The 27,619-nt window shown below is 34.5% G+C and overlaps 1 protein-coding gene and 1 long non-coding RNA gene across 3 annotated transcripts in view; one reads left to right on the top strand and one right to left on the bottom strand.

The window, feature by feature from the left end:
* Positions 1-27,619, bottom strand: part of LOC102123400 (uncharacterized) — a 107,413-nt gene that overhangs the window by 14,139 nt on the left and 65,655 nt on the right. The window lies entirely within an intron of this gene.
* The window catches only part of SCN9A (sodium voltage-gated channel alpha subunit 9), a 180,466-nt gene that overhangs the window by 147,296 nt on the left and 5,551 nt on the right, over positions 1-27,619 (top strand). For both annotated transcript variants that reach the window (XM_005573366.5, XM_005573368.5), the window contains 4 exons: positions 3,113-3,235; positions 7,487-7,768; positions 8,720-8,773; positions 9,733-9,870. In XM_005573366.5, coding sequence (XP_005573423.3) covers positions 3,113-3,235; positions 7,487-7,768; positions 8,720-8,773; positions 9,733-9,870 — 597 coding nt within the window. The remainder of the gene's footprint in view (positions 1-3,112; positions 3,236-7,486; positions 7,769-8,719; positions 8,774-9,732; positions 9,871-27,619) is intronic.

Here is a 27,619-nt window from a genome sequence, read left to right as displayed (position 1 = left end):
CACTACTAAAAAATACAAAAAAGTAGCCGGACATGGTGGCAGGTGCCTGTAATCCCAGCTACTGAGGAGGATAAGGCAGGAGAATCGCTTGAACCCACTAGGCAGAGGTTACAGTGAGCCAAGATCGCACCACTGCACTCCAGCTTGGGCAACAGGGTGAGACTCCATCTCAAAATAATAATAACTTTCGTTTTCTTAATAACTTGTTTTCTATAATATGTAAGTTATGTGAAAAAATTTTTTAACATAGTTATATATTACACCTCATATGTGTTATCTTGGGTTTCCTCTGTGAGAACTCTAACTTTTGATATAGTAATGATTTCTTGTTTTTTTTTCAATTAACCATTCATGTATCAAGTTATCTAGTTATTGCCTAGAAAATGAAAAATGATAAAATGGATATTTTTGTAATATAGTAGTTTTAAAGAAAGGCTGCCCCAAATAAGAAGAAATTATAGAAGGAATGTAGGTTTTCCTTTTCTCTTAAACTGTAAATATGATGGGGTCTTTCTCTTAAAAAATTATACAATATTTTAGATATTTTAAAATCTTTAAAATATTATCACAAATATACTCACTTTCATCATTCAGTGTAAGAGATAAAGGTTTACAAGTAAAATTGAACTTATTTTAAATTAAGAGATATGGCTGTTTAATAATGGAAATTGTTTTATATTTGAAAATTTAAAGTGATAATTCTCAATGAGTATAACATCCTGTTCAGGGATATGTGTGCAGAAATCAGGGAGATAAACAACTCCAATTTGAAATATTATTTAATATTTTGGAAACAAACAAATATAATGCAAAGTACAGAGAGTAAAGCTCCACACAATATTCTTGCTGATATAGATGCAAATTTCAGGACGCAGATTTCGGGGAGTGGCTGACTTTTTTTTTCCTGAAAAGTATAGTAACTTATCTACAGCAGTTGTTCTCCAAGCATGGTCTCAAAACTGAAAACGTTGGCACATGTAGGTGAGAACTCATAAGGGGTGAGTTCCTCCAAGACCTACTGAATCAGAAACTCTGGGGTTGGATGCAGCAAATCGTTGTAACAAGTCCTACAGATGATTCTGTTGTATATTCAGGTTACAGAACTACTTATATTATTTGCTACTCAGAGAATGGACTTGTCTGATTTCTGCAGGCTTCTGGGTTATTTGAAACTTACTTGATTAAACAGTGTTCAGCAGTGCAGGCACATATTTGTATATATACACATGTGTTTATAGAAAGATATGAATATATATGCATATATATTCTCAGTTACAAACTATACCGTGGTCTTCTTAATAATATACATATATTCCATGTCATAAAACTCACTTAACAGTGGCGTGGAGAACAGACCTATCCGTATTTTAGGGGCTGTATCAATTATAGCAGACATGTCTTAGTCTACCTTTTACTGCTGTAACTGAATACCTGAGACTGGGTAAAGTATTCACTAAAGAAATTTATTTCTTAAAGCTCTGGAAGCTGGGAAGTCTAAGGTGGAGGGTCCACATCTAATGAGAACTTTCTTGCTGGTGGGGACACTGGAGAGTCCTAAGGCAGTGCAGGGCATCACATGGCGAGGGATGTTCACTGACAGCCAAACTGGGTTTTATAATAAACCCACTTTTGTGATATCTACCTCACTCCCGTGATAACCCATTAAGCCCTTACTCCATATTCCATTCATGAAGGCAGAGCCTTTATGATCTCATCACCTTTTAAAGGCTCTGCCTCTTAATACTGTTACATTGGGAATTAAGTTTCAACATGAGTTTCAGAAGGGACAAACATTCAAACCACAGCAAAACATTTTAAAATTTTGTTTTTTTTCTGATTAAAGAGGGAGCATACATATTTTCAAGTGTTCTTAAGTGGAAAATAATGGATGTGAATGACTGGGCAAATTTAAGAGTGGCATGAGGAGCAATTTATTCTGTTAAATATATAGCTTAAGGAATTAAAGCAGTATTACATTTAGTGAGACATTTGGAAATACCACATGAGGACGAGTACTTTAAAACACCTCCTGCTTCATAAATCAGTTTACCTGTCTCTGATGGTAACAGCAATGAACTTGTTGTGAACAATGACTTTTTCTACTCCTGAAATAGATAAATATATAAAAAGTTGGCTCTCATGTGTTCCTATTCTTCCCTTGAAAACCTGAATCTCTCAGTCACTAACTTAATTCGTAATGAAGAACTGCATTTCAGACATTTTTCTTAGACATCGTCTCCTGCTACACAGGATGTGAGGCAAATGAATATTTTCCATGGAACTAATTCAGAGAGTAAATGCATTTATAGATCCAGATCTAAGATCATTGAGGAGCTCATTGCTTTGTAACTAAAATGTGTATTGATTGTATTGCTGTTCATGTTCTTTCTTAAGATAATTTACGGTAAGAACTCAAATTTCTTTTGGATACTGGTTATGGTAATTGTGGCTGATCTATCTAACATGATGAAGTTCTTATTATATCTATATTGATTGTGAAGCCAAGGAGATCAGCTACTTTCATTCTCTCTTCAGTACAATTGTGATTTTTCTCCCATGAAAAATTATTTGGTAGATCTTTGGTGCCAATCCTGAGAAATTGTAGGGCAGAAGCAATCTTGTTGAGAATTTGCCCCAACTCAAAATCATGAGTCTACAAAATGTTTTTTAATAAGATGTATACCAAGGCATCGATTTAGTTGAGTGAATACCACACTTTTAGGGCTCAGCTTCAGAATCACACACTTCACTTTGACCTGAGTTTTATAATTAAAATGTTGACCATTGTTCTAATGAAATCTTCAGATTTAATAAGCAATTACAAAACAATTGATTACAAAAGTGTGAAAAGCATATGCATGATTTCTACTCAAATAGAATAAACAACTTACTTTGCTTACATTATTTCTTCTTATTTTGGTTAACCTTCTTTTAAATCTATTTCCTTATAGAAACATCCACCTTACCCTGTTTTTAGGCATTGACTGTACAACTCTATATATAAAATCTTATTGTTCCTGTTGAGTTGCTTTTAGTGAGTTTCAAAATTGACTTTTTCCTTTTATGCTTCATCATTTTATTGACACAATTAATGAAAATGCTATTTTTATAGGTTTCTTTGGTTACTTTAGTGGCAAACACTCTTGGCTACTCAGATCTTGGCCCCATTAAATCTCTTCGGACACTGAGAGCTTTAAGACCTCTAAGAGCCTTATCTAGATTTGAAGGAATGAGGGTAAGAAAATACTAAACTTTATAATATTCTTATTTTTTTAATGGGGTTTAAAATATAAAAACAATGGGTGTGTAGAAATTATGAGTGGTTTCTATTTACATAAATATGTGAGCTGTTTATGTATGTGAGTGTACATACATATACATATATGTATGCATATATGTATACATTATGTATATAATAGTATGCATATGTATACTATATATAGTATGTATTTACATACTATATACAGTATGCATATATACTAATAGTACATATATGCATGTTACATATACTAATAGTATATATGCATATTATATATGCTAATGGCATATATATGCATACTAATATATAAATGCTAATTATAGCATTAATTAAACAGTATATTACTAAAATAGTATAATACTAATTAGTATATACTAGTATATATTAATATATACCAAATATGAAATACTATATATAAAATATGCATATATAGTATATGTATATATCATAGTTACTGTACATATTAGTGTATATATATGCATACTACATATATATATATACACACACACACAGTATTTCAGCACATATTGTTTAACAAGGGAATAAGTTAATCACAGTAATCCTGCCTTTATCTAATATTGTCAAGCAATAGAATGATCCAAATGAGTGACTTTTTCCATGTTAAATGGAAATCTTCCCTGTGCTAGGAAGTCCCAGTGAAAGGGGAAACTATTAGTCCTAACGTCATCTCTCATACATAAGTAATCAAGGACCTATTTATATCAGGTGTTCAAATAATATTTGTTTAAGGAACTACCTGGGTAAGGAGCATTAGAAAAGATAGGGAAGTGAGACCACATCAGCCATCACATTTAATTTCACCTTTAAAATAACATTACAAAGTAAGTGGAATTATAACTAAATTATATTTGAGAAAACTAAAGGTCACAGAGTTTACTTGATTTGCACTTAGGCTGCAGAGTGCCTGAAAAGATACTCAATTAGCAGAGACAAACAAGTTATAATGAATAACAACTACCATAACCTAGCTTTAGGGATTGTATTAAACTAGCAACTTTCTAACACACATGAAGGACAACTTTATTTTCTATAATTAGTCCATATCCTCATGTGTTGGTACTCTTCTAAAATTTCTTCCCTAGATTTATACCTGCTTTTTTATGCCTCTGTTCTGAAATGCTTCCCCTGCCCTGCCCCGACCCTAACCCGTCTGTACAGCAAACACCTATCTGTCCTTTAAGGCTCAATTTAAAGTTGCCTTGTCTGTCCACCAGCAGACTAAACTGCATATTCTCTCTCTGTTCAGACACCTAAAATCCTCATTATATTGTATTTTACTTATTTGTTTACTTAACTACCTCCCTACCTTACCATCTCTGAGCAATTTAACATGGAGATTAGTCTAGCTTACTGATATTTTAAGTGTGGTTTACTAACCAGCTATTAGCATTATCTACAAACTTGTTAAAAAGATGGGCGGATCATGAGGTCAGGAGTTCGAGACCAGCCTGGCCAATATGGTGAAACCCCATCTCTACTAAAGATACAAAAAATTACCCGGGCGTGGTGGTGCTCACCTGTAGTCCCAGCTACTCCGGAGGCTGAGGCAGAAGAATTGCTTGAACCTGGGAGGCGGAGGATGCAGTGAACTGAGATCATGCAACTGCTGTCCAGCCTGGACAACAGAGCGAGACTCTGTATCAAAAAAAAAAAAAAAAAAAGCAAATTCTTGGATCTCACCCCAGACCTACTGAGTCAGAAACTCCAGGATGGGGACGAAATTTGGGTGAACATTAGAGATCTTTCAGCCTACCAAATCTTCACTGTTACCCCTACAAACCTAATTATGACTGCAATCTCTGCTATTTTAAGTATCCAGTGTATAATGGCTTCCAAGTTTGTCAGAAAGAACATGATTATATAAAAAGTACATAAGCACAATTCAAAAATATTCTATCTACAAGTTGAAAATTACAAGTTTCATTTTGTGCAGAAAGGTGGTATTAGAATTCATTGACATTAACTTAATTTTTTGAGCATTAATAGAATGCTACAATCTACCCAGAACTTTCCCCTACAAAATCACTTCCTTCAGTGACTAAATCAGCCTATTATTTTACTCTGTTTGCACTTTGTTCTTTATCTGTATTACAGGTGAATTGGATGCAGGAGAATAGTTTAGTATATTTTGAGGGACAAATGTCTATTTAGTTACATTTGTTAACCATGCAAAAAGAGACATTTCTTCATGCTGCAGGGCTATTTTGAAGGATAAATGAAATAATGAAATAATACATTTGAGGCATATTGTAGTTAGCTTGAGTCCTTAGGCTCTTTAGCTTTCCCAACTGGCTTCTCATCAGACCAATATGTGCCTGTGTTTCTCAGAGACCCATGATTCCAACATTACTCATGTTTTTTGAAAAACATTTTAAATACCAACTATGTGTCAGGTGTTGTGGTATAAAAAACACAGAGTACAGTGGTACATAGACCCCAGTCCCCAAAGAGTGAGCAGAGTCAATGGTTACAAGAGAGACAGACAAGGGCACATAATGATACAGGAATATACAGGAGGGAGTGGCTATCTGGGGAAGTCTGGGAAGACATCACAAGGAGGTGACATTTCAGATATTTCATGACTGAAGAGTAAGCCCCAAATCATAGGCAGATAGGCATTCAAGGCAGAGATACCACATGGTAGGGCAGCACAGAACAGAGTGTGCAAGGTGTACGTGGTCAGTGACTAGACAGATCAGTGTGCCTAGGTGATAAACGTAGCAGGGAGGGCAGCAGGAAATGAGCATGAAAAAGTAGACTCTACTAGGAGGTGGCCACTTTGAACTTCATTCTCTATTCCTGTTCCTCCTAATCTTTTTTGAGGTCACATGGACTATGAAAATCTCATGAAAGTAAGAATTTTCTTTCCAGAAAGAGAGCACAACCATAATGTTTGTTATGTAATTTCATGCCCCCAGGGAACCTCTACAGGTCCATGAACTCCAAATAATCATTGCTCTGGACCAAAGGTCAACAAACCCCAGCCTGTTTTTTTCTTGGAACACATCCTTACCAGTTTGTTTATATGTGACCTATGACTACCATCCTAGAGTTGAGTAGTTGCAACGGAGATATAACCCACAAAGCCTAAAAATATTTATAAAAATGTTTGCAAACGTTCTCCCTAGATGATCTGATTAGTAGTCAGAGATCCTTAGTATTTCTCTATTTTAAAGCATCCTGAGAACCTGCTTAATACATTGCAGAAAAGAAGGATCCCAGTGCTACTTCCCTAACAGGTTAATCTTTAACACATTTGTACTTGAATGGGAACTCTGAAGTGAATGGGAGCTGAAGTGTGAGAAGACAGGTAGATTTTAAAGGATTAAGTAAATGAGAAAATCTGGAGAGTGTTAAATGCTACAGTAATTGCCCTGGAGGAAAACTGGAGTGGCAAGACACACTGGTGATCAATAGCAGTACAAATGCTGAAAAGCCGAAATAAAGAAAGGATTAAAGAAAAACTGTTCCTAATTTTTGCCTTCACTGAGGTCAGCACTATCTATATTTAGTCAAAGGCTTACATATAAAGTATTTAGAGTAATAATAATAAATTTAAGAAGATTGCTCTTATTTTGTAGAACCAGCCAAATCTAAAGGATTCAAACCATTTAAAGACTCAATCCTTTTGTAGAGAAGAATGTCTCAAAAAAAGAGAGTAAGAAAATAAAATAACAAAATTAAATTAAAATGATGTCCAGTCATAATTCCACCTGATAAACACTAATAGTTTCTCTATGGGGGAATCTTTAATGCTGGTAATAATAGGATCATGAACATTTAAATGTATATAAATATATATTTTTCATTTATGTTTATAAATTTCTTTTTTTTCCAGAGGGTACAGATTTTACAAGTTTACCTTATCAATAACAGGTTTTGGTTTATTATTTTTATTTATTTTACATTTATTTAAGCTATTACATTATCTTAGTTATTTTGTCTTATAGTTTGCTAATAATTTTATTGTGTGATAGTCATGTAATTTGTAAGCCTGGTGATCACAGAATTCCTGTCTCATTTTGTCTTGGTTGGCACACTGCTGAGTGTAGAGTAGGCATTTAATAAACGTGTCGGTTGGTTTGGTGTCTTAGATATTTAAGGGTGGCTTTTCTAATTTGTTTATGTCTGCATGGCATTTCTTTCATGTTGCCTATTTAACATCTTACTAATCCTAATCATTCTTTTCTTTCTTTTGAATACAAGGTGGTTGTGAATGCACTCATAGGAGCAATTCCTTCCATCATGAATGTGCTACTTGTTTGTCTTATATTCTGGCTGATATTCAGCATCATGGGAGTAAATTTGTTTGCTGGCAAGTTCTATGAGTGTATTAACACTACAGATGGGTCACGGTTTCCTGCAAGTCAAGTTCCAAATCGTTCTGAATGTTTTGCCCTTATGAATGTTAGTCAAAATGTGCGATGGAAAAACCTGAAAGTGAACTTTGATAATGTCGGACTTGGTTACCTATCTCTGCTTCAAGTTGTAAGTGTCCCCTTTCGTGAATGCTTGGTATTTTGATAGATATTGGACAAAGGATATAAGTTATTCTTTAAATAGTCTGTTAATTATAAATTGAAGATAAAATACTGTATGGTTTTTAAAACAGTGCCAGTCTTGGCCAGGCTTGGTGGCTCATGCCTGTAATCTCTTCACTTTGGGAGGCCAAGGTGGGCAGATCACGAGGTCAGGAGTTCGAGACTAGTCTGGCCAACATAGTGAAACCCCATCTCTACTAAAAATACAAAAAATTAGCCGGGTGTGGTGGTAGGCTCCTGTAATCCTAGCTACTTGGGAAGCTGAGGCAGGAGAATCGCGTGAACCCGGAAGGTGGAGGTTGCAGTGGGCCAAGATCGCGCCACTGCACTCCAGCCTGGGCTACAGAGCGAGACTCCGTCTCAAAAAAAAAAAGTGCTGGTCTTTCCTAGAACATGTTCCTACATGAATAAGAAGCATAGGTTCTGTTGCATTTGAGTTATTAATTTATAATTGACTCTTTGGTGTCATGTGGACTCCCATCTTGTACCATTCAAATATTGCTTCAAAAATGAACATTTTTGGACTTCCTGCTTCACACTATGAAGGGATGAGAGGAACTTCCCACAGGCGTGGAGAACCCTTAAAAAAATGAAGAAAAGATGTTTCCTGTCTTATTCATAAAAGTTCCCTTCACCTTTAAAAAATAAAAGGTTATGTGCAAAATTCACAGGCAAATGTAACAATTTGGAAATAATTAACTAGAACTAAGATTTAGCATGTTACTTGGGAATATGTCCTTTTAAAAAAAAATCTTTATATTAAATGGACATGTTGAATACAGCAAAACTTACTAGTATTGCTTAGTAATTGTGGTAACATTAAACAGACAAAACTATGTTTATGGCTATTTTAGAATATGAGTTTAACATTCAGATTCTATTAATATTATTCTTAAAGGCAACATTTAAGGGATGGACGATTATTATGTATGCAGCAGTGGATTCCGTTAATGTAAGTATTGATTATCTTAGCACTAAACTTTATTTTTGCAAGCTTCTGAGTTTATTTCAGTGATTTCCAAACTATAACTTCATGAAGCCCTTGGGACTCACACAGACAATGGAGAACATCCACCTGATAGTAGCCTAGTGGTTGTGAGTACAGCAGTTGGAGATAGAACCCGACTCAAATTTTAGCTGTACCACATCATCCAAGCTCTACGGCTGACTTTGGGCAAATTACCTTACCTTCTTGAGACTTAGTTTATTTGTCTAATCTATAATTTAATGAATCTATCCTTTGCCTAATAAATGTCTATAATCATCCAATGCCTACTCCATAGTGTTGTGAGGACCCAGCAAGAAAATAGAAGCAGAGCACTTAGTGCAGGCTGGCATTACTAAATGCTCAGTAAATATTCGCTTATCAGATAAAAATAAAATAATTATAATGTATAACTTTTACTCTTTTTACATTTTAAAACACCTTGGATGAGTTTATGTGAAATAAGTTCCATGCTAAGAAACTTTAATGATTACTCCCTAGGTTATATTTTTACAAAATCTAATAAAGACATATTTGGAATCAAATGAAAATACATGGCAAAATTTATATAAATATGATAATGTCTCATTTACAGTACTTTTGGAAATAACATATACACAGTATGTCACTTAGTTTTTGAATTGTCCTACCAATATGAGCACAAGTATGCATGTGATTAAGCCCTTTGTAGTTATTTGAAGATTATATTATTTATTACATAAGTATGTAATAAGTTAAAGAAGTATGTAATGAGTACACATTGAATAAATTGTTAAGAGTGATTATGTTAAACCTCAAAAATGCTATAGCTCCTTAAATCCTGTTTACCTAGGATAGCACTGTTTGAATTACCTTGTCAGACCATGTGAAAAAGAAAATGAGGAATGTTATTGTCTATATAATGCTAACTTTTGTAAATTTTATAGGTAGACAAGCAGCCCAAATATGAATATAGCCTCTACATGTATATTTATTTTGTCATCTTTATCATCTTTGGGTCATTCTTCACTTTGAACTTGTTCATTGGTGTCATCATAGATAATTTCAACCAACAGAAAAAGAAGATAAGTATTTCAAATATTTTTCATTGCAATGAAAGGGATGAACAATTATTTTCCAAAAAAGATAATGTAAAGTTTAATTTGATATCAATTCATGATTAGTTTTATTAGAACTTCATTTATTTTTCAAATAATTGACTAGTATACAATTACAAATATACTTAATCTCATTCATTTTTGCACAGAAAACAATTTTCTAAATAATAGGTTCTGGCTAACCTATGATTTAGGTTAAACCCATAGGTTTTGAGCAATATATCAACTATTCTGTTTTTTCCAATGTTTCCTATAGAGGATTGAATAATTTTAAAAAATCAATACACTATTTATTCAAAACACATTTTATAAGTAGCTATTTATTTTATTCTGTGTGATACATACTGGGTTGGAGCTTGGGGGAGACCAACATAAGATAGGGTTCCTGAGCTCAAGGAGTTTATATCGTAGCAGAATAAGTAATACAGGTACTGAAAATTAAGATTTGATGAATACTGTAATTTGGGCAATCTTCTGAAATTTTTAATTAATTAATCTTCACATCAACTGTATTAGTTTCTTTGACCTGTGAGAACAGGATAATACAAACCTGATGACTTAAAACAAGAGAAATGTATTCTCTCACACTTTTGGAGGTTAGAAGTCCAAATTCAAAGTGTCAGCAGGTCCATGTTCTCTTTAAAGCCTCTAAGGAAGTACATTTTATTGCATCTTCCAACTTTTGGTAGCCCAGGTGTTTCTTGGTTTATGGCAACAGAACTCCAATCTCTCCCTTTTTAGTGACATGCCATTTTCCCTCTGCGTGTGTTTCTCCTCTACTAGTAAGGATGTCCGTCACACTGGATTAAGAGTCAACTCCACTCCAGTATGACTTCATCTTAATTACATCTTCAATGACATTATTTTCAAATAAGGTCACATTCTGAAGTGCTAAGGCTTAGGACTTATATGTACCTTCTTGGGGCACACAATTCAACCCATAACATCAATCACAAAAAGTATTATTACAGAGTCTATTTCATAAATGAGGAAAGGCACAGAGAGATTAAGTGACTTACCCAAGGTCATATATCGAGTATGTGATGAAGGTTAGATAGAGTCAGTAGTAAATTCGATGTATCTTGTACTCTATTACTTTAGACTCTCTACTATGCTCTATCCCCAAATACTATAATAATGATAAATACAATAAGAAAAATTAGCAAGAACAAAAAATGTACATGACAGTCGGAATAAAAATAGATGCTGCTATAGAATAGTTTATGAAATATGTGACAATTGAGAAGGCTTTGGAAGATGGGTAAGAAGATATGCAGCAACTGAGAGGCAAAAGAATGGCTAACCCACATGGAGGGAAACAGAAATGAGTGAGGAAATGAATTGTGTTGATAAAAGAGGCAACAATTCAGGGGGGATAGCAATGCCTTCAGTTTTGAAGAAATTTAAGATTTGGAGAAATAGTAAAAGATGAGGTTTTGACCTGCTTGAGAGTAGATATAAAAAGCCATATTAGACCTTTTTTAGTAGCAGCTGGTGTTTCATTCATATATGTTGAGTAGGGAAGAACATGGAAGCAGGAGATTGATGTTTATTAAGACTCAATGATATGTCAGATCCTGTGTAAAATACTTCTAATGTAATTGTAGTCAAATTTTACAACAAATCCAAAGGACATAGAATCCTCATTTAACCTCTCAGAAAAATTTTCTTATTTGCACATGGCCTGACAGCTAAAACGTAGTTTCATTATGGATCTAGCTCCAGAATTGCTTTTTCTAGAGTCTGAGACAGAGCTTTAAAAAAAAATTAATCTAGCAGCGATGCCCGAAATGACTAGGGAAAGACCAAAGACTATTTCAGACCCTGCTTGACCTGCCACCTGGCCCATACTTACTCTCCAAATTAGTCCTGTGTGGCAATGGAGAATAGGAAATATATTCCATTAAAACATTTTAGAGGGTAGAATCTACAGTATTGCTTGTGATTTGCAAGAGATAAAGGAGTCTAACTGTGGAGTTTCTTCTCAACTAACTGAGATACTCTGGTTGTAGTACCACCTATACAAAAAGAGACCTTTGGAGACTAAATGGTAGAATTACAAGAGAATAATCATTTCGGGTACTGGCTTAGCATCTAACAAGACAGATGTACATGTATGGAAATGTCATTAGTGTGTGTGATTGACTATTCACACGTAGACAAAAATTTAGTAAATACTGCATTATTTACCCGGACGTTTCCAAATACAGATGTTTATTTTTAAAGAGTTTTAAATCTCATGTTCCATTTTACATTTTATAAAGTATACCCTGATTTTCAATTGATTTTTCTCAACTTAAGCATTATATATACATACATTTAATATATAAGCACACACAAGTAATTCCTCAGTCTTCCCTGCATAGGATAAATTAAATGCATCTAGAAAGAGCAGTATGAGTATGAATAAAACAGCCAAAGTCCAATTGACTTTAATCTTCCTGCTTGTTAATGTTATTCTTACAACATTTCTACTGCAGGAAGTAAAATAGAATGGGTTGATACTATCACCACTAAAGTCAGGAAAGAGTTACTGATTTAGAAGCATCAAAAACTCATATCCCCTATCATTCTTGCAGTATTTCATCTTGAAATCTAAGTATAGCTTTTATTTTCTGACCTTTTCTGAATGATTTAGAAATTCTTTCCACTCTTCCTTGAAAAAACATGACCAACACTTCAATTAGTTAACACATGCTATTAGAAGTAGGTAGTAGATGCTTTGTGATGAACTCATTTATTCGAGAGAAGAAAAAAAATGAAAGTGGTATCCTTTTCTTTGCCTTTCCTATTTTTAATTATTGTGGTAAGGACACCTAATATGACATCTACCTGCTTAACACAATTTTTAAGTATACTATATATATTGTTAACTATAGGCATGAAGTACCGCAGCAAGTCCATAGAACTTATTCATTTTGCATAATTGAAACTTTATTCCTGTTGAATAGCAATTCTCCATTTCACTATCCTTTCATGCCCTGGCAATCACCATTCTTCTCTCTGTTTCCATGAGTTTGACTATTTTAGTTACTTCATAGAAGTGGAATTATGAAATATTTTTTCTGTGACTTCATTTAGCATAAATTTCTCCAGGTTCCTTCAAGTTGTTGCATATGGCAGGATTTCCTTTTTTATAAGGCTGAATACTGTGTGTGTGTGTGTGTGTGTGCGCACACACACACGCACACACATGCAGGTATACAAATATCACATTTTCTATCCCATCATTCATCAATGGACATTTAGGTCATTTTCTTATTTGGATATAATAAGTAGTGCTGAAATGAACACGGAAGTGTGGCCTCTGAGATCCTGAGTTCAAATTTTTAAAATATGCTCAGATGTGGCATTGCTAGATCATATGGTAGTTATATTTTTAATTTTTTCAGGAAGTTTCATACTGTTTTCTATGGCAGCTACATCATTTTACATTCCAACAATATACAAGGGTTCTAATTTCTCCATATCCTTGCCAACACCTATTATCTTTTGATTTGGGTGGTTTTTGGTTTTGTTTTTGGTAATAGCCATCCTAGCAGGTGTGAGATGATATCCCATTACAATTTCTGTTTGTTTGTTTTTGAAGGAGTCTCACTGTGTCATGAGGCTGGAGTGGAGTGGCGTGATCTTGGCTCACTGCAACCTCCGACTCCTGCCTCAGCCTCCCAAGTAGCTGGGACTATAGGCACGTGCCACCATGCCCAGCTAATTTTTGTATTTTTAGTAGAGATGGGGTTTTACCATGTTGGCCAGGATGGTCTTGATTTCCTGACCTCATGATCCACCCGCCTTGGCCTCCCAAAGTGCTGGGATAACAGGCATGAGCCACTGCACCCAGTCCTCATTACAGTTATTTGAATTTTCTGATGATTAGTGATATTGAACATCTTTTCATATACCTGTTGGCCATTTGTATGCCTTCTTAAGTTGTAGGAGTTCCTTATATATTTTGGATATTAACCATTTATTAGATATATAGTTTGGAAATATTTTCTCCTATTCTGTAGGTTGCTTTTTCACCCTCTTGATTGCTTCCTTTTTTTTTTTTTTTTTTTTTTTTTTTTACCAAAGCTTTTTAGTTTGATATGGTCTCCCTTGTCTATTTTTGCTTTTGTTGGTTGAATTTTTGAGTCATTTCCAAGAAATCATTGTCAAGATCAGTATCATGAAGCTTTCCTGCTATGTTTTCTTCTAGGAGTTTTACAGTTTTCAGGTCTTAGGTTTAAATGTTTAATCTATTTTGAGTTGATTTTTGTGTATGGTATAAGAAAAGAATTCAATTTTATTTTTTATATGTGAATATCCAGTTTTCCCAACATCATTTGTTGAGTGGCGTCTTTTCTATTGTGTATTCTTGGCACCCCTGTTGAATACGAGTTAACTATTTATGCATGGGTTTATTTCTGAGATCTCTATCCTGTTTCATTGGCCCATATATTTGTTTTATGCCAGGACCATACTATTTTAATTGTTGTAGTTTTGTTATATATTTTGAAATGAGGACCTATGGGGACTGGGTGCAGTGGCTCATGCTTATAATCACAGCAACTGGGGAGGCTAAGACTGGAGGATCACTTGTGGCGGAGAGTTTGAGACCAGCCTGGGAAAGATAGAAAGACTCCTTCTCTACAAAGATATTTAAAAATTAGCCAGGCATGATGGCACACACCTATACTCCTAGCTACTTAGGAGCCTAAGGTAGGAGGATCACTCAAGCCCAAGAATATGAAGCTGCAGTGAGCTATGATCATGCCACTGTACTCTGGCCTGGGCAACAGGGTAAGATCTTATGTCTCCGTAAATAAATAAATAAATAATAAATGAGAAAATGTGATTCATCCATTTTGTTCTTTTTTCTTAAGATTGCTTTGGCTATTCAGAGTCTTTTGTAGTTCCATGTGAATTTTAGGATTTTTTTTTTAAATTTTAGTAAATAATGCTGTTGGGATTTTGATATGGACTGTATTGAATTCACAGATCACTTAGGGTAGTGTGGGCATTTTAACAATATTAAGTCATTTAATTCATGAGTACCAGATCTTTCTATTTATTTGTGTCTTCTTTAATTTCTTTCATGAACATTTTATAGTTTTCAGTGCGTACATTTTCAATGCCTTAGTTAAGCATATCCTAAGTATTTTATTTATTTTGATGCTATCATAAATGGGATTTCTTTTTTAATTTTCTTTTCAGATTATTGTTAGTGTATAGAAACACAGGTGATTTTTGTATGTTGATTTTATATCCTTCAACATTTAGTAAATTTGTTTATTAGTTCTAACAGATTTTCCTGACGTGTGGAGTCTTTAGGGTATTCTCCATATAAGATAATGTCATCTGTAAGCACTTTTTTCTTTCAGGTTGGGATGTCTTTTACTTGTTTTTCTTGCTTAATTTCTCCGGCTAGGACTTCTAGTGCTTTATTAAATACAAGTGGCAAGAGTAGGCATATTTGTCTTATTCCTAATCTTACAGGAAAGTTTTTCAGTTTTTCACCATTGAATATGATGTTAGCTGTGGGATTTTCATGTAGTCTTTGTTATCATGAGGTAAATTTCCTCTGTTCTCATCCATTTGTGCTACTATAACAGAACATCACAGACTGGGTAATTTATTATGATCACAAACCTTATGGGATCACAGTACTGGAGAATGGAAAATTCATGATTGAGGGGCTGGTGAGGTCTTATTTGTTGTGTCATAACGTGCTGTAAGGTATCACATGGCACAAAGAGAGAATAAGTGAGAAAAGGGGGCAGTACCTGCCTGTTTATAATGAACCCAATCCTGAGATAACAGCATTAATGCATTTAAAAGGGTAAAATTCTCATAACTTAAATACCTCTTAAAGGTCCCACTTCCCGATTCTGTCATGATGTCAATTAAATTGCAACATGAGTTTTGGAGGGGACAAACGTTCAAGTTATAGCAACTTCTATACCTAGCTTTTGTTTTCTTTTTTAGCTTTTACCATGAAAGGGTGTTGAAATTTGTCAAATGCTTCTTCTGAATCTCTTTTGATGATCATGTGATTTTTATCCTTCTCAGATCATGTGGTGTATCACATTATTTGATCTGCATATGTTGAACCATCCTTGCTTGCTATCGTAAATGGGATTTCTTTCTTAATTTTCTTTTCAGATTATTGTTAGTGTATAGAAACTCAGGTGATTTTTGTATGTTGATTTTATACCCTTCAACATTTAGTAAATTTGTTTATTAGGAATAACTCCCACTTGGTCATAGTACATGATCATTTAATGAGCTGTTGCATTCAGTTTGCTAATATTTTGATGAAGTTATTTGCATCTATGTTCATCAGGGATCTTGCCCTGTAGTATGCTTTTTTCTTTCTAAAAATTTGCTCATTTATAATTGACAAAAACTGTGTTTATTAATGGGGTACAAAACAATGTTTTGATCTATATAAACATTGTAGAAAGATTCAATCACGCTAATTAACATAACCATCACATCACCCACTTATCAGTTTTTTGTGGTAAGAAAGTTAAAAAGTTATTCTTTTAGCAATTTTGAAATATACAATACATTTATTTTTTTCATTTCCTAATGTGTGACTTTTTTGACTTTTAAGTTCAGGGCTACATGTACAGGATGTGCAGGCTTATTACATAGGTAAACGTGTCATGAGGGTTTGTTGTACAGATTATTTCATCACTGAGGTATTAATCCCAGTATGCATTGGTTATTTTTCCTGATCCTCTCCCTTCTCCCACCCTTCATCCTCCAATAGGCACCAGTGTGCGTTGTTCCCCTTTATGTGTCCATGTGTTCTCATCATTTAGCTCCCACTTATAAGTGAGAACATGTGGTATTTGGTTTTCTGTTGCTACCTTAGTTTGCTAATGAAAATGGCCTCCAGCTCCATTCATGTCCCTGCAAAGGGTATGATCTCGTTCTTTTTAATGGCTGCATAGTATTACATGGTATGTATTTACCACATTGTCCTTATCCAGTCTATCATTGATGGTCATTTGAGGTGATTCCATGTCTTTGCCATTGTGAATAGTGCTCCAATAAACATATGTGTGCATGTGTCTTTATAATAGAGCAATGTATTTCCTTTTAAGCATATACCCAGTAATGGGATTGCTGGGTTGAATGGTATTTCCGTCTTTAGGTTTTGAGGAATTGCCACAGAGTCTTCCATTATAGTTGAATTAATTTACACTCCCATCAACAGTGTGTTAGCATTCTTTTTTTCTCCACACCCTCGCCAGCATCTGTGATTTTTGATCTTTTTAATAATAGCCATTCTGACTGGTGTAAGATAGTATCTCATTGTGGTTTTGATTTGCATTTCTCTAATGATCAGTAACGTTGAGCTTTTTTTCATATGCTTGTTGGTTGCATGTGTGTCTTCTTTTCAGAAGCGTCTGTTCATGTCCTTTGCCCACTTTTTAACAACCATGGGGTTGTTTATTTCTTGTAAACTTGTTTAAGTTCCTTATAGATTCTGGATATTAGACCTTTGTCAGATGCATAGTCTGCAAAAATTTTCTCCCATTCTGTAAACTGTCTGCTTACTCTATTGATAGTTTCTTTTGCTGGCAGAAGCTCTTTAGTTTAATTAGATCCCATTTGTTAATTTTTGTTTTTGTTGCAGTTGCTTTTGGTGTCTTCATCATGAAATCCTTGCCCATGCCTATGTACTGAATGGTATTGCCTAGATTGTCTTCCAGGGTTTTTACAGTTTTAGATTTTACATTTAAGTCTTTAATCCATCTTGAGATTTATTCCTCTACTCTAAATGAAAACTGTACACCCTTTGATCAACATTTCTCCTTTCTTCACATCCTCTTCCTCCAGTCCTATGATAACCACCTTTATACACTGTTTCTGTGATGTTGACTTTTTAAAATTGTACGTGTAAGTGAGATCATATGATATTTATCTTTCTGTACCTGGCTAATTTTGCTTAGCATAACATCCTTTAGTTGCATTCATGTTGGGATGAATGACAAAATTTGTTCTTTTGAAGTTTTGTATAGTAGTCCACTGTGCATACCTATCACATTTTCTTTATTCATTCACCTGTTGATGGGTACAGGTTGTGTCTATGGGTTAGTGCAAAAGTAATTGTGGTTTTTGCCATTATTTTAATTGCAGCAAAAGTAATGGTAAAAACTGCAATTATATTTGCAGCAACCTAATATGTCTTGGTTCTCATAAATAATGCTGAAATGAACACGGGAGTGCAGGTATACCTTTGACATAAGGATTTTAATTCCGCTAAAGGAATTAAATATATACTACTATGTACCTAGAAGTGGAATTGCTGAATTATATGGTAATTGTATTTGTTTTTGGAACTTCCATGCTATTTTTCTCAAACAGCTATCGTAATTTACATTTTCACTAACAATGTATAAGGGTTCCTTTTTCTCCACATCATCATCAACACTTCTTATCATTTGTCTTTTTGATAATAGCCATTCTAAGAGGTGTGAGGTAATATTTCATTGGGATTTTAATTTGCATTTTCCTGATGATCAGAGATGTTGAGTATTTTTTAATATATCTATTGGTCATTCATATATCTTCTTTTAAGAATGTCTGTTCAGATTATTTGCCCATTCTTCAATTGGTTTATTGATTTTCTAGGTGTTGAGTTGTTTTTCTTGCATATGTTAGATATTAGCCCTTTATCCGATGTATGGTTTGCAGATATTTTATTTCAATCCATGAGCTCTCTCTCTCCACTCTGTTAATTGTTTTGTTTGCTGTAAAGAACGTTTTTAGTTTGATCTAATCCAACTTGTCTCTCGTTATCTTTTGTTACCTGTGCTTTGAGAGTCCTAGCCAAGAAATCCTTGCCCAGACAAAAGTCATAGAGCTTTTCTTTTATGTTTCCTTCTAGTAGCATTATAGTTTCATTTCTTATATTTAATACTTTTACTTGTTTGGATTTTTTTAAAATGTGGTATTATAAAAGGGTCCAATTTCATTCTTTTGCATAAGGAATATTCAGTTTTCCCAACACCATTTATTGAAGAGATCGCCCTTTCCCCCATTGTTTATTCTTTGCACCTTTGTTGAAAATCAATTGACTATAAATAATTGGGTTTATTTCTGGGCTTTTTCTCCTGTTCCATTAGCCAATATATCTGTGTGTATGTCAATACCATCGCTTTTTATTTTGAAATGAGAGAATATTGTACCTCCAGCTTTGTTCTTTTTGCTCAGATTGCTTTGGCCATTTGGCATCTTTTTTAGTTTATTCAAATTTTAGCATTTTTGACTATTTCTGTGAAAACTGACATTAGAATTTTGATAGAGATTGCATTCATTTTAACAATATTAGTTCTTCCAACACATGAACATGAAATATATTACAATTGATTTGTCTTCCTCAGTTGTTTTTTTTTTTTTTTTTTTTTAAATCAAGGTATAGTTTTCAGTATACAGATCTTTGACCTTCCTGGTTAAATTTACTTCAAAGTATTTTATTTATTTATTTTGATGCTGTTTTAAATAGGATTAATTTCTTAATTTCTTTGTTGGAAACCTCATTGTTAATGTATAGAAATATTACTGATTTTTCTATGTTGATTTTGCAAACTGCACTTTACTGAATTTATGTATCAGTTTTAACAGTTCTCAGTACAGTGTTCAGAGTTTTCTACATATAAGATCATGTCATTAGCAAACAGAGATAATTTTATTTCTTGTTTTCTTACATGGATGTCTTTTATTTCTTTTTCTTGCCTAATTGCTATGGATGGGACTTCTAGTACTATGTCAAAAAGAAGTAGTAACAGTCAATATCCTTGTCTTGTTCCTGATCTTAGAAGAAAAGCTCCCAACTTTTCACAGTTTTTGTATAATATTAGCTGTGGGCTTGTCATATATGGCTTTATTTTGTTAAGGTACATTCCTTCCATATCTATTTTTTGAGATTTTCTTATGAACATATGCTAGATTTTATCAAATGCTTTGTCTGCATCTAGTAAGATGATCATATGATGTTTGTTCTTATTTTGTTAATGTAGCATATCACATTTATTGATTTATGCATGTTTAACCATTTTTGCATCCCTCAGATAAATCCCAAATAATCATGGTGACTGATTTTTTAAGTGTGCTAGGGAATTCAGTTTGCTAATATTTTATTGAGGATTTTTGGATCTATGTTCATCAAGAATATTGGCCTGCAGTTTTCTTTTCTGGTAGTATACTCTTATGGTTTTCGTATCAGTGTAATGCTGTCCTCATAAAATGAGTTTGACCTCCTCTTCAATTTTTGGAAGAATTTGAGAAGAATTCATATTACTTCTTTAAATAGAATCCATTGGGCTGGGCGCGGTGGCTCACGCCTGTAATCCCAGCACTTTGGGAGGCCGAGGCGGGCGGATCACAAGGTCAGGAGATCGAGACCATCCTGGCTAACACGGTGAAACCCCGTCTCTACTAAAATACAAAAAATTAGCCGGGCGCGGTGGCGGGCGCCTGTAGTCCCAGCTACTCGGGAGGCTGAGGCAGGAGAATGGCGTGAACCCGGGAGGCGGAGCTTGCAGTGAGCCGAGATGGTGCCACTGCACTCCAGCCTGGGCGACAGAGTGAAGACTCCGCCTCAAAAATAAATAAATAAATAAATAAATAAATAAATAAATAAATAGAATTCACCAGTGACCTTTTCCTTTTTTTTTTTTTTTTTTTTTTTTGATTGGAGACTTAATTTGTTACTGATCTATTTTCTTTATCTAGTATTGGTTTGTTCAGATGTAATATTTCTTGCTGATTTAGTCTTGGTAGGTTGCATGTTTCTAAAGATTAGTTCATTTCTTCTAGGTTATTCAGTTTGATGGTGTATGGTTGTTCACAGTAATAGTTTATGATTCCTTGTATGTATGTGTTATCAGTGTTAGTCTCCCTTCTTTCATTTCAGATGTTGTTTGAGTTGTCTTTTTTCCCTTTGTTAGTCTAGTTAAAGGTTTTTCAATTTTCTTTTTTCAAAAAAACAACTTTTTAATATTTGCTTTGTTTATTTCTATCCTTGTCTTTGTTATTTTCTTCCTTCTGCAAAGTTTGGGGATATTTTGTTCTTCTTTTTCTAATCACTAAGATGTAATATTAGGTTGTTTATTTGAGATTGTCCTTCTTTCTTTAATGTAGGCAATTATTACTACCAATTTTTCTCTCAGTGCTTCTTTTTCTACATTCCATACTATTTGTTATCTTGTGTTTCCATTGTCATTGATCTCAAAATATTTTCTGCTTTTCCATATAATTTTCTCTTTGACCCATTGGCTCTTCAGGAGCATGTCGTTTAATTTCCACATAATTATGAGTTGTTCAAGGTTATTCCTCTTATTGACTTCTAGTTTCATGTCATCGTGAACAGAAAAGGTACTCGATATGATTTTAATCTTCTTAAATTTGTTAAAGCTTGTTTTGTGGCCTAACATGTGATCTATCCTGGAGAGTGTTTCATGTGATTTGAGAAGAATTTGTATTTTGTTGCTGTTGGATGAACTCTTCTATAAATATCTGTTAGGTCCATTGGATTAAAGTGTAGTTCATGCCTTCCTGTAATGAGAGACTGCAGAAATTATGTCAGGAGTAAGCCAGGGAAGAAGTCACTCTCCTATTCTTGGTGGTAGAGACCTTCCACCTCTATTAAAAGAAAGATTGTAGAGTTGGGATTGTCTCTGTAGGAAGCCAGGGAAGAAGGCTGGGCAATGCTATTCCTCTTGTTTAGGCTGAAGAAGGTTTATTCTTCATTTGCTATGTAGATTTCCAAGTACTGGAAGAGGCCAGAACCACAGGGAGCGGCTGGAAAATGTGCAGCCTAATGGTTTCTATGGGAAAGTTGGAAGATGGTCTGATCCCAGGAATTAAAGCTTCTGAAAGGGCTCAGGCAGTTCAACACCCCCCATTGTTCTTTGTACTTCAGAGAAAACTCCAATGGCTTATCTCTGCCATTTCACAAGCATGGTGATCTAAAAGCCAAACTCTGTTGCAGGGACTATAAAAGTTGGGTTCTACAAAATGGAAAACTAAGGCACTTATGAAGATGATTGTATAATATAGTTCATATCTTCTCTCTTTCCACTCTAGAAAAATCATTTTCTAGAAATAAATACGTTTCCTCAAATTAAAAAAAAAAAAAGGTTGTGTTCTATATGTGTGCTATAGCTTCTCAACCCTTGGGAAGCAGCTGCAAATTCAGTTTTCTTCCTAAATGTAAGGCACTGTGCTCAGGGTGGGGTTAGTGCATGAGTGTCTTTCCACTTTTTCTACACATTTTGATATGGATATTTTCTGTCCTCTGGTGTGTTTGAGTTTTTCTACTGGATTATGGGTTTCTCTGCAGAGAACTGATCCATATGTATGTAGATGTTTACTTGGTATGTCCGTGAGATAAAAAAAAATAGTCATAAGCCTCCTATTTCACAATGTTGTTAAGTCACTTCCTTCAAAAGTTGTAATTTTCTTTTCTTACGGTGTCTTTGTCTGGCTTTGGTATGAGAGTAATTCTGGCCCCATAAAATGATTTTCGAAGTGTTCTCTCCTCTTCAAATTTTTAAGAGTTTGAGAAGAATTAATGTTGATTCTTCTTTAAATGTTTGGTTAGACTTCTCCTGTGAAGCCATCTGGTCCTGTACATTTCTTTTTTGGGAGTTACTATTATTATTATTATTATTGGTTCAATCTGTAGCATATCCTGTGTGTTTGTTATCCATTTGGTCTATAGCGTTGTTCAAATCCACAGTTTGTTTATACATTCCATGTCTGGCTGTTCTGTTCATTATTGCAAGTCAAGTATTGATGTATCCTACTGTTATGGTATTGCTGTATGTTTATCCCTTCAAATCTGTCAATGATTGCTTTATGTATTTACATGCTTTGATGATGGATTCACATATATTTATAATTGTTATATCTTCTTGATGAATTAACTCTTTTATCTTATTTAATGACCTACTTTGTCTCTTGTGACAGTTTTGTTTTTTTTTTTACCTAATGTCTATTTTGGCTGATATAATTATAGTCAGTCCTCTGTGTCTGTGGGTTTTACATCATAGATTCAGTCAATGCTGATTGAAAACACTGTATTCATGGAATGTGAAATCCAGATACAGAGGGTCAATTTTTTTTATCCACAGGTCCTGCAGGGCTAACTGTGGGACTTAAGCATCCTCAATTTTGGTATCCCTTGGGGTTCCAGAACCATGACCCTGTAGATACTAAAGGACAACTGTATAGCCCCATTACTCTCTTTTGGTTACCGTTTGTACAGAATGTATCTTTTTTGACTGGGCACAGTGGCTCATACCTGTAATCCTAGCACTTTGGGAGGCCAAGGCAGGTGGATCACAAGGTCAGGAGATCAAGACCATCCTGGCTAACATGGTGAAACCCTGTCTCTACTAAAAACACACACACAAAAAATTAGCCAGGCGTGGTCGTGGGCGCCTATTGTCCCAGCTACTCGGGAGGCTGAGGCAGGAGAATGGTGTGAACCTGGGAGGCAGAGCTTGCAGTGAGCTGAGATCGCACCACTGCACTCCAGACTGGGTGACAGAGTGAGACTCTGTCTCAAAAAAAAAAAGAAAGAAAAGAAAAAGAAAAACAGAATTTATCTTTTTTATCAATTAACTTTCAAACTATGTTTTCTTAAATTTGAAATGAGTATCTGGAAACAGCATATAACGATCTTGTTTTCATAAATCTATGCAGGCATTGTAGGTCTTTTCATTGGGAAGTTGATTCCATTTGTATTTGAAATAATCATTGGTAGCTAAGGACTTACTATTGCCTTTTTGTTGAATTTTTCTGTTTTGTAATTCTTTTTTCTGTCTATTTCTCTCTTGACTGTCTTCTTTTGTGATTGGTTGATATTTTACTGTGATATGCTATGATTTCTGATTTCTCTTTTTTATTTCTGTATTTTTACATGGATTTTCCATGTAAAAATATACATAGTCTACTTTAAGCTGATAACTTACACAATCACAAATATAATAGTCTACTTTAAGCTGATAACTTAAATCATGTACCAAAAATCTTTACTTTTAATACCTCCCTCACACTTTTTGTTATAAATGTCACAATTTACATCTTTTTATAATGTGTTTCTACAAACATATTTTTGTAATTTTAATTATTCTTAATTATTTTGACATATAACTTTTATATTAGAATTATAAATGATTTACATAATACTATTTAGAAAAAATAATAGCCTGACTTACAGAATATCTTCCACCTAGGTTTTAAAGGGGTGCATTTTGCACAAGGCCTATATAAGCTATAGGGAAACAAAACACCCACACAAGTTTCTCTATTGAGGTAATTCATAATCTTCTATTAGTTTTATCCCACTCTTCATCATATTGACAATCAGGGTATCATTAGGGGAAAACAAAATCTATTACTTTGATTTTCTCCTCTAAGTTAGAGTTTTCTCCTCTGCAGAAGTTTTTCTGCAGCTTCTTCTGTTAAGTTCTTGGCAAGCTGTAATATTCAGTCCCCATTAATGAACAATAAAGGATCTGGGCTTCTCTTGACATTGACATGAAGTCTCTCTCTCTCATGCCTTTCCAGTAGGTGAGATGAATATGAAAATTACATAAAGACTGCATATTAAATAGAGGAAAGCTGAGTTAAAACAGTCTAAGGTGGCTGAATATGGTGGCTCATGCCTGTAATCCCAGCACTTTGGGAGGCAAAGGCAGGCAGATCACTTGAGGCCAGGAGTTGGAAACCAGACCAGCCAACATGGCGAAACTCTATCTCTACTAAAAATACAAAAATTAGCCTGGTGTGGTGGCATGCACCTGTAATCCCAGCTACTTGGGAGGCTGAGACATGAGAATCACTTGAACCCAGGAGGTGGAGGTTGCAGTGGGCCAAGATGGTGGCACTGCACTGCAGCCTGTGCCTCAGAGCAAGACTCCATCAAAAACAGCAGCAACAACAAGAACACTCTAAGGCAGAAAGGGAAGTCTGGTTAACATTAGGTATTTGATGAATAAGAAAATTCAGTATAATAGGAAGCTTCCCATTCAATAGCAAACCGAAATAAATAAATAAATAAATAAATAAATAAGAGAAAGCTGAATATTACCAAATCCAAGAGAATAAAGGGAAACCATAACCAGATCATCTTTAACTCCAGTACCCTGCAAGTTAAGTAATGATCTCAGAACTAGAAATCCTTGAAAATAAATTCTTAATTATATGGATTATACTAATTTATGCTGTGACTAAAAAAGATGTAATTACAGATCAATGTAGAATATACATAAATCTGTAAAACTTACAGATAATTTAAGAAATTAGCAGAGAATGAAGGGAGCAACTGAAGCTTCTAGCCCTCTTTGTGAGATTTAGGCTTTTCCAGTCAAAAACCTCATTTAGATGTTATGTTATTTTGTGTTGATTTTAAAAGTTATATTTTCTTTTACATAATTAATTGGAAAGTCCTTCAGTTTGGGTCTGATAATTGATAACTTCCTCAGTACCCAGAAATCTATCAAGCATAATGTTGACATCCAATAAAGTGTTTATGTTGAAATCCTTTATTTAGAATTAAAAAGGTAGTCAAAGAGTTTCTTGAAACAGAGATATAGAAATGTATATTATCTTTTTAGTTTATATTCATTTTTCTGTAAAGGAATAATGGCATATTAAAATGAATATAAAATTAATACAATTTTGGTTATTGTATGTAGCCCCTATTCTTTTTTGTTGTTATACTTTAAGTTCTAGGGTACATGTGCACAATGTGCAGGTTTGTTACATACGTATACGTGTACCATGTTGGTTTGGTGCACCCATCAACTTGTCATTTACATTAGGTATTTCTCCTAATGCAATCCCTCCCACAGATCCCAACCCCCCAGCAGGCCCCGGTGTGTGATATTCCCCTTCCTGTGTCCTTGTGTTCTCATTGTTCAACTCCCACTTATGAGTGAGAACATGCAGAGTTTGATTTTCCGTCCTTGTGATATTTTGCTGAGAATGTTGGTCTCCAGCTTCATTCATGTCCCTGCAAAGGACATGAACTCATCATTTTTTATGGCTGCATAGTATTCCATGGTGTATATATGCCACATTTTCTTTATCCAGTCTATTATTGATGGACATTTGGGTTGGTTCCAAGTCTTTGCTATTGTGTATAGTGCTGCAATAAACATAAGTGTGTGTGTGTCTTTATAGTAGCATGATGTATAATCCTTTGGGTATATATCCAGTAATGAGATTGCTGGGTCAAGTAGTATTACTAATTCTAGATCTTTGAGGGATCGCCACAGTGTCTTCCACAATGATTGAACTAATTTACACTCTCACCAACAGTGTAAAAGTGTTCCTATTTCTCCACATCCTCTCCAGCATCTGTTGTTTACTGACTTTAGTGATCGCCATTCTAATTGGCGTGAGATGGTATCTCATTGTGGTTTTGATTTGTCTTTCTCTGACGACCAGTGATGATGAACATTTTTTTCATAGGTCTGTTGGCTGCATAAATGCCTTCTTTTGAGAAGTGTCTGTTCATATCCTTTGCCCACTTTTTGATGGAGTTGTTTGTTTGTTTTCTTTTCTTGTAAATTTGTTTAAGTTCTTTGTGGATTCTGGATATTAGCCCTTTGTCAGATGGATAGATTGCAAAAATTTTCTCCCATTCAGTAGGTTGCCTGTTCACTCTGATGACAGTTTCTTTTGCTGTGTAGAAGCTCTTTGGTTTAATTAGATCCCATTTGTCTATTTTGGCTTTTGTTGTCATTGCTTTTAGTGTTTTACTCATGAAGTCTTTGCCCACGCCTATGTCCCTGAATGGCATTGCCTAGGGTTTCTTCTAAGGTTTTTATGGTTTTAGGTCTTACATTTAAGTCCTTAATCCATCTTGAGTTAATTTTTGTTTAAGGTGTAAGGAAGGGATCCAGTTTCAACTTTCTACATATGGCTAGCCAGTTTTCCCAGCACCATTTATTAAATAGGGAATCCTATCCCCATTCATCATTTTTGTCAGGTTTGTCCAAGATCAGATGGTTGTAGATGTGTGGTGCTATTTCTGAGGTCTCTGTTCTGTTCCATTGGTCTATATATCTGTTTTGGTACCGTACCATGCTGATTTGGTTACTGTAGCTTTTTAGCATAGTTTGAAGTCAGGTAGTGTGATGCCTCCAGCTTGGTTATTTTTGTTTGGGATTATCTTGGCTATGCAGGCTCTTTGTTGGCTCCACATGAAATTTAAAGTAGTTTTTTCCAATTCTGTGAAGAAAGTCAATGGGAGCTTGATGAGGATAGCATTGAATCTATAAATTACCTTGGGCAGTATGGCCATTTTCACGATATTGATTTTTCCTATCCATGAGCATGGAATATTCTTCCATTTGTTTGTGTCCTCTTTTATTTTGTTGAGCAGTAGTTTGTAGTTCTCCTTGAAGAGGTCCTTCACATCCCTTGTAAGTTGGATTCCTAGGTATTTTATTCTCTTTGTAGTAATTGTGAATGGGAGTTCACTCATGATTTGACTCCCTATTCTTTATCAAAGTTCTGAATATTAGCCAAATCATCAAAGAGGATATTCATTACCTTTAATTCTTATAACTTTTCTTAGCAATAAAATTCATGGTAAGACAGCTAGCAGATAAAAAATGTACAAGTACATAGTTTAAAACAACACTGATTAGCACACCAAAAGAAAATTGAGCCAATCCTTGTTATATGTAATACAAATATT

The sequence above is a fragment of the Macaca fascicularis genome, chromosome 12, assembly GCF_037993035.2.
Source record: "Macaca fascicularis isolate 582-1 chromosome 12, T2T-MFA8v1.1".
Lineage (NCBI taxonomy): Eukaryota > Metazoa > Chordata > Mammalia > Primates > Cercopithecidae > Macaca > Macaca fascicularis.
This window is presented reverse-complemented; position numbering and strand designations above follow the sequence as displayed.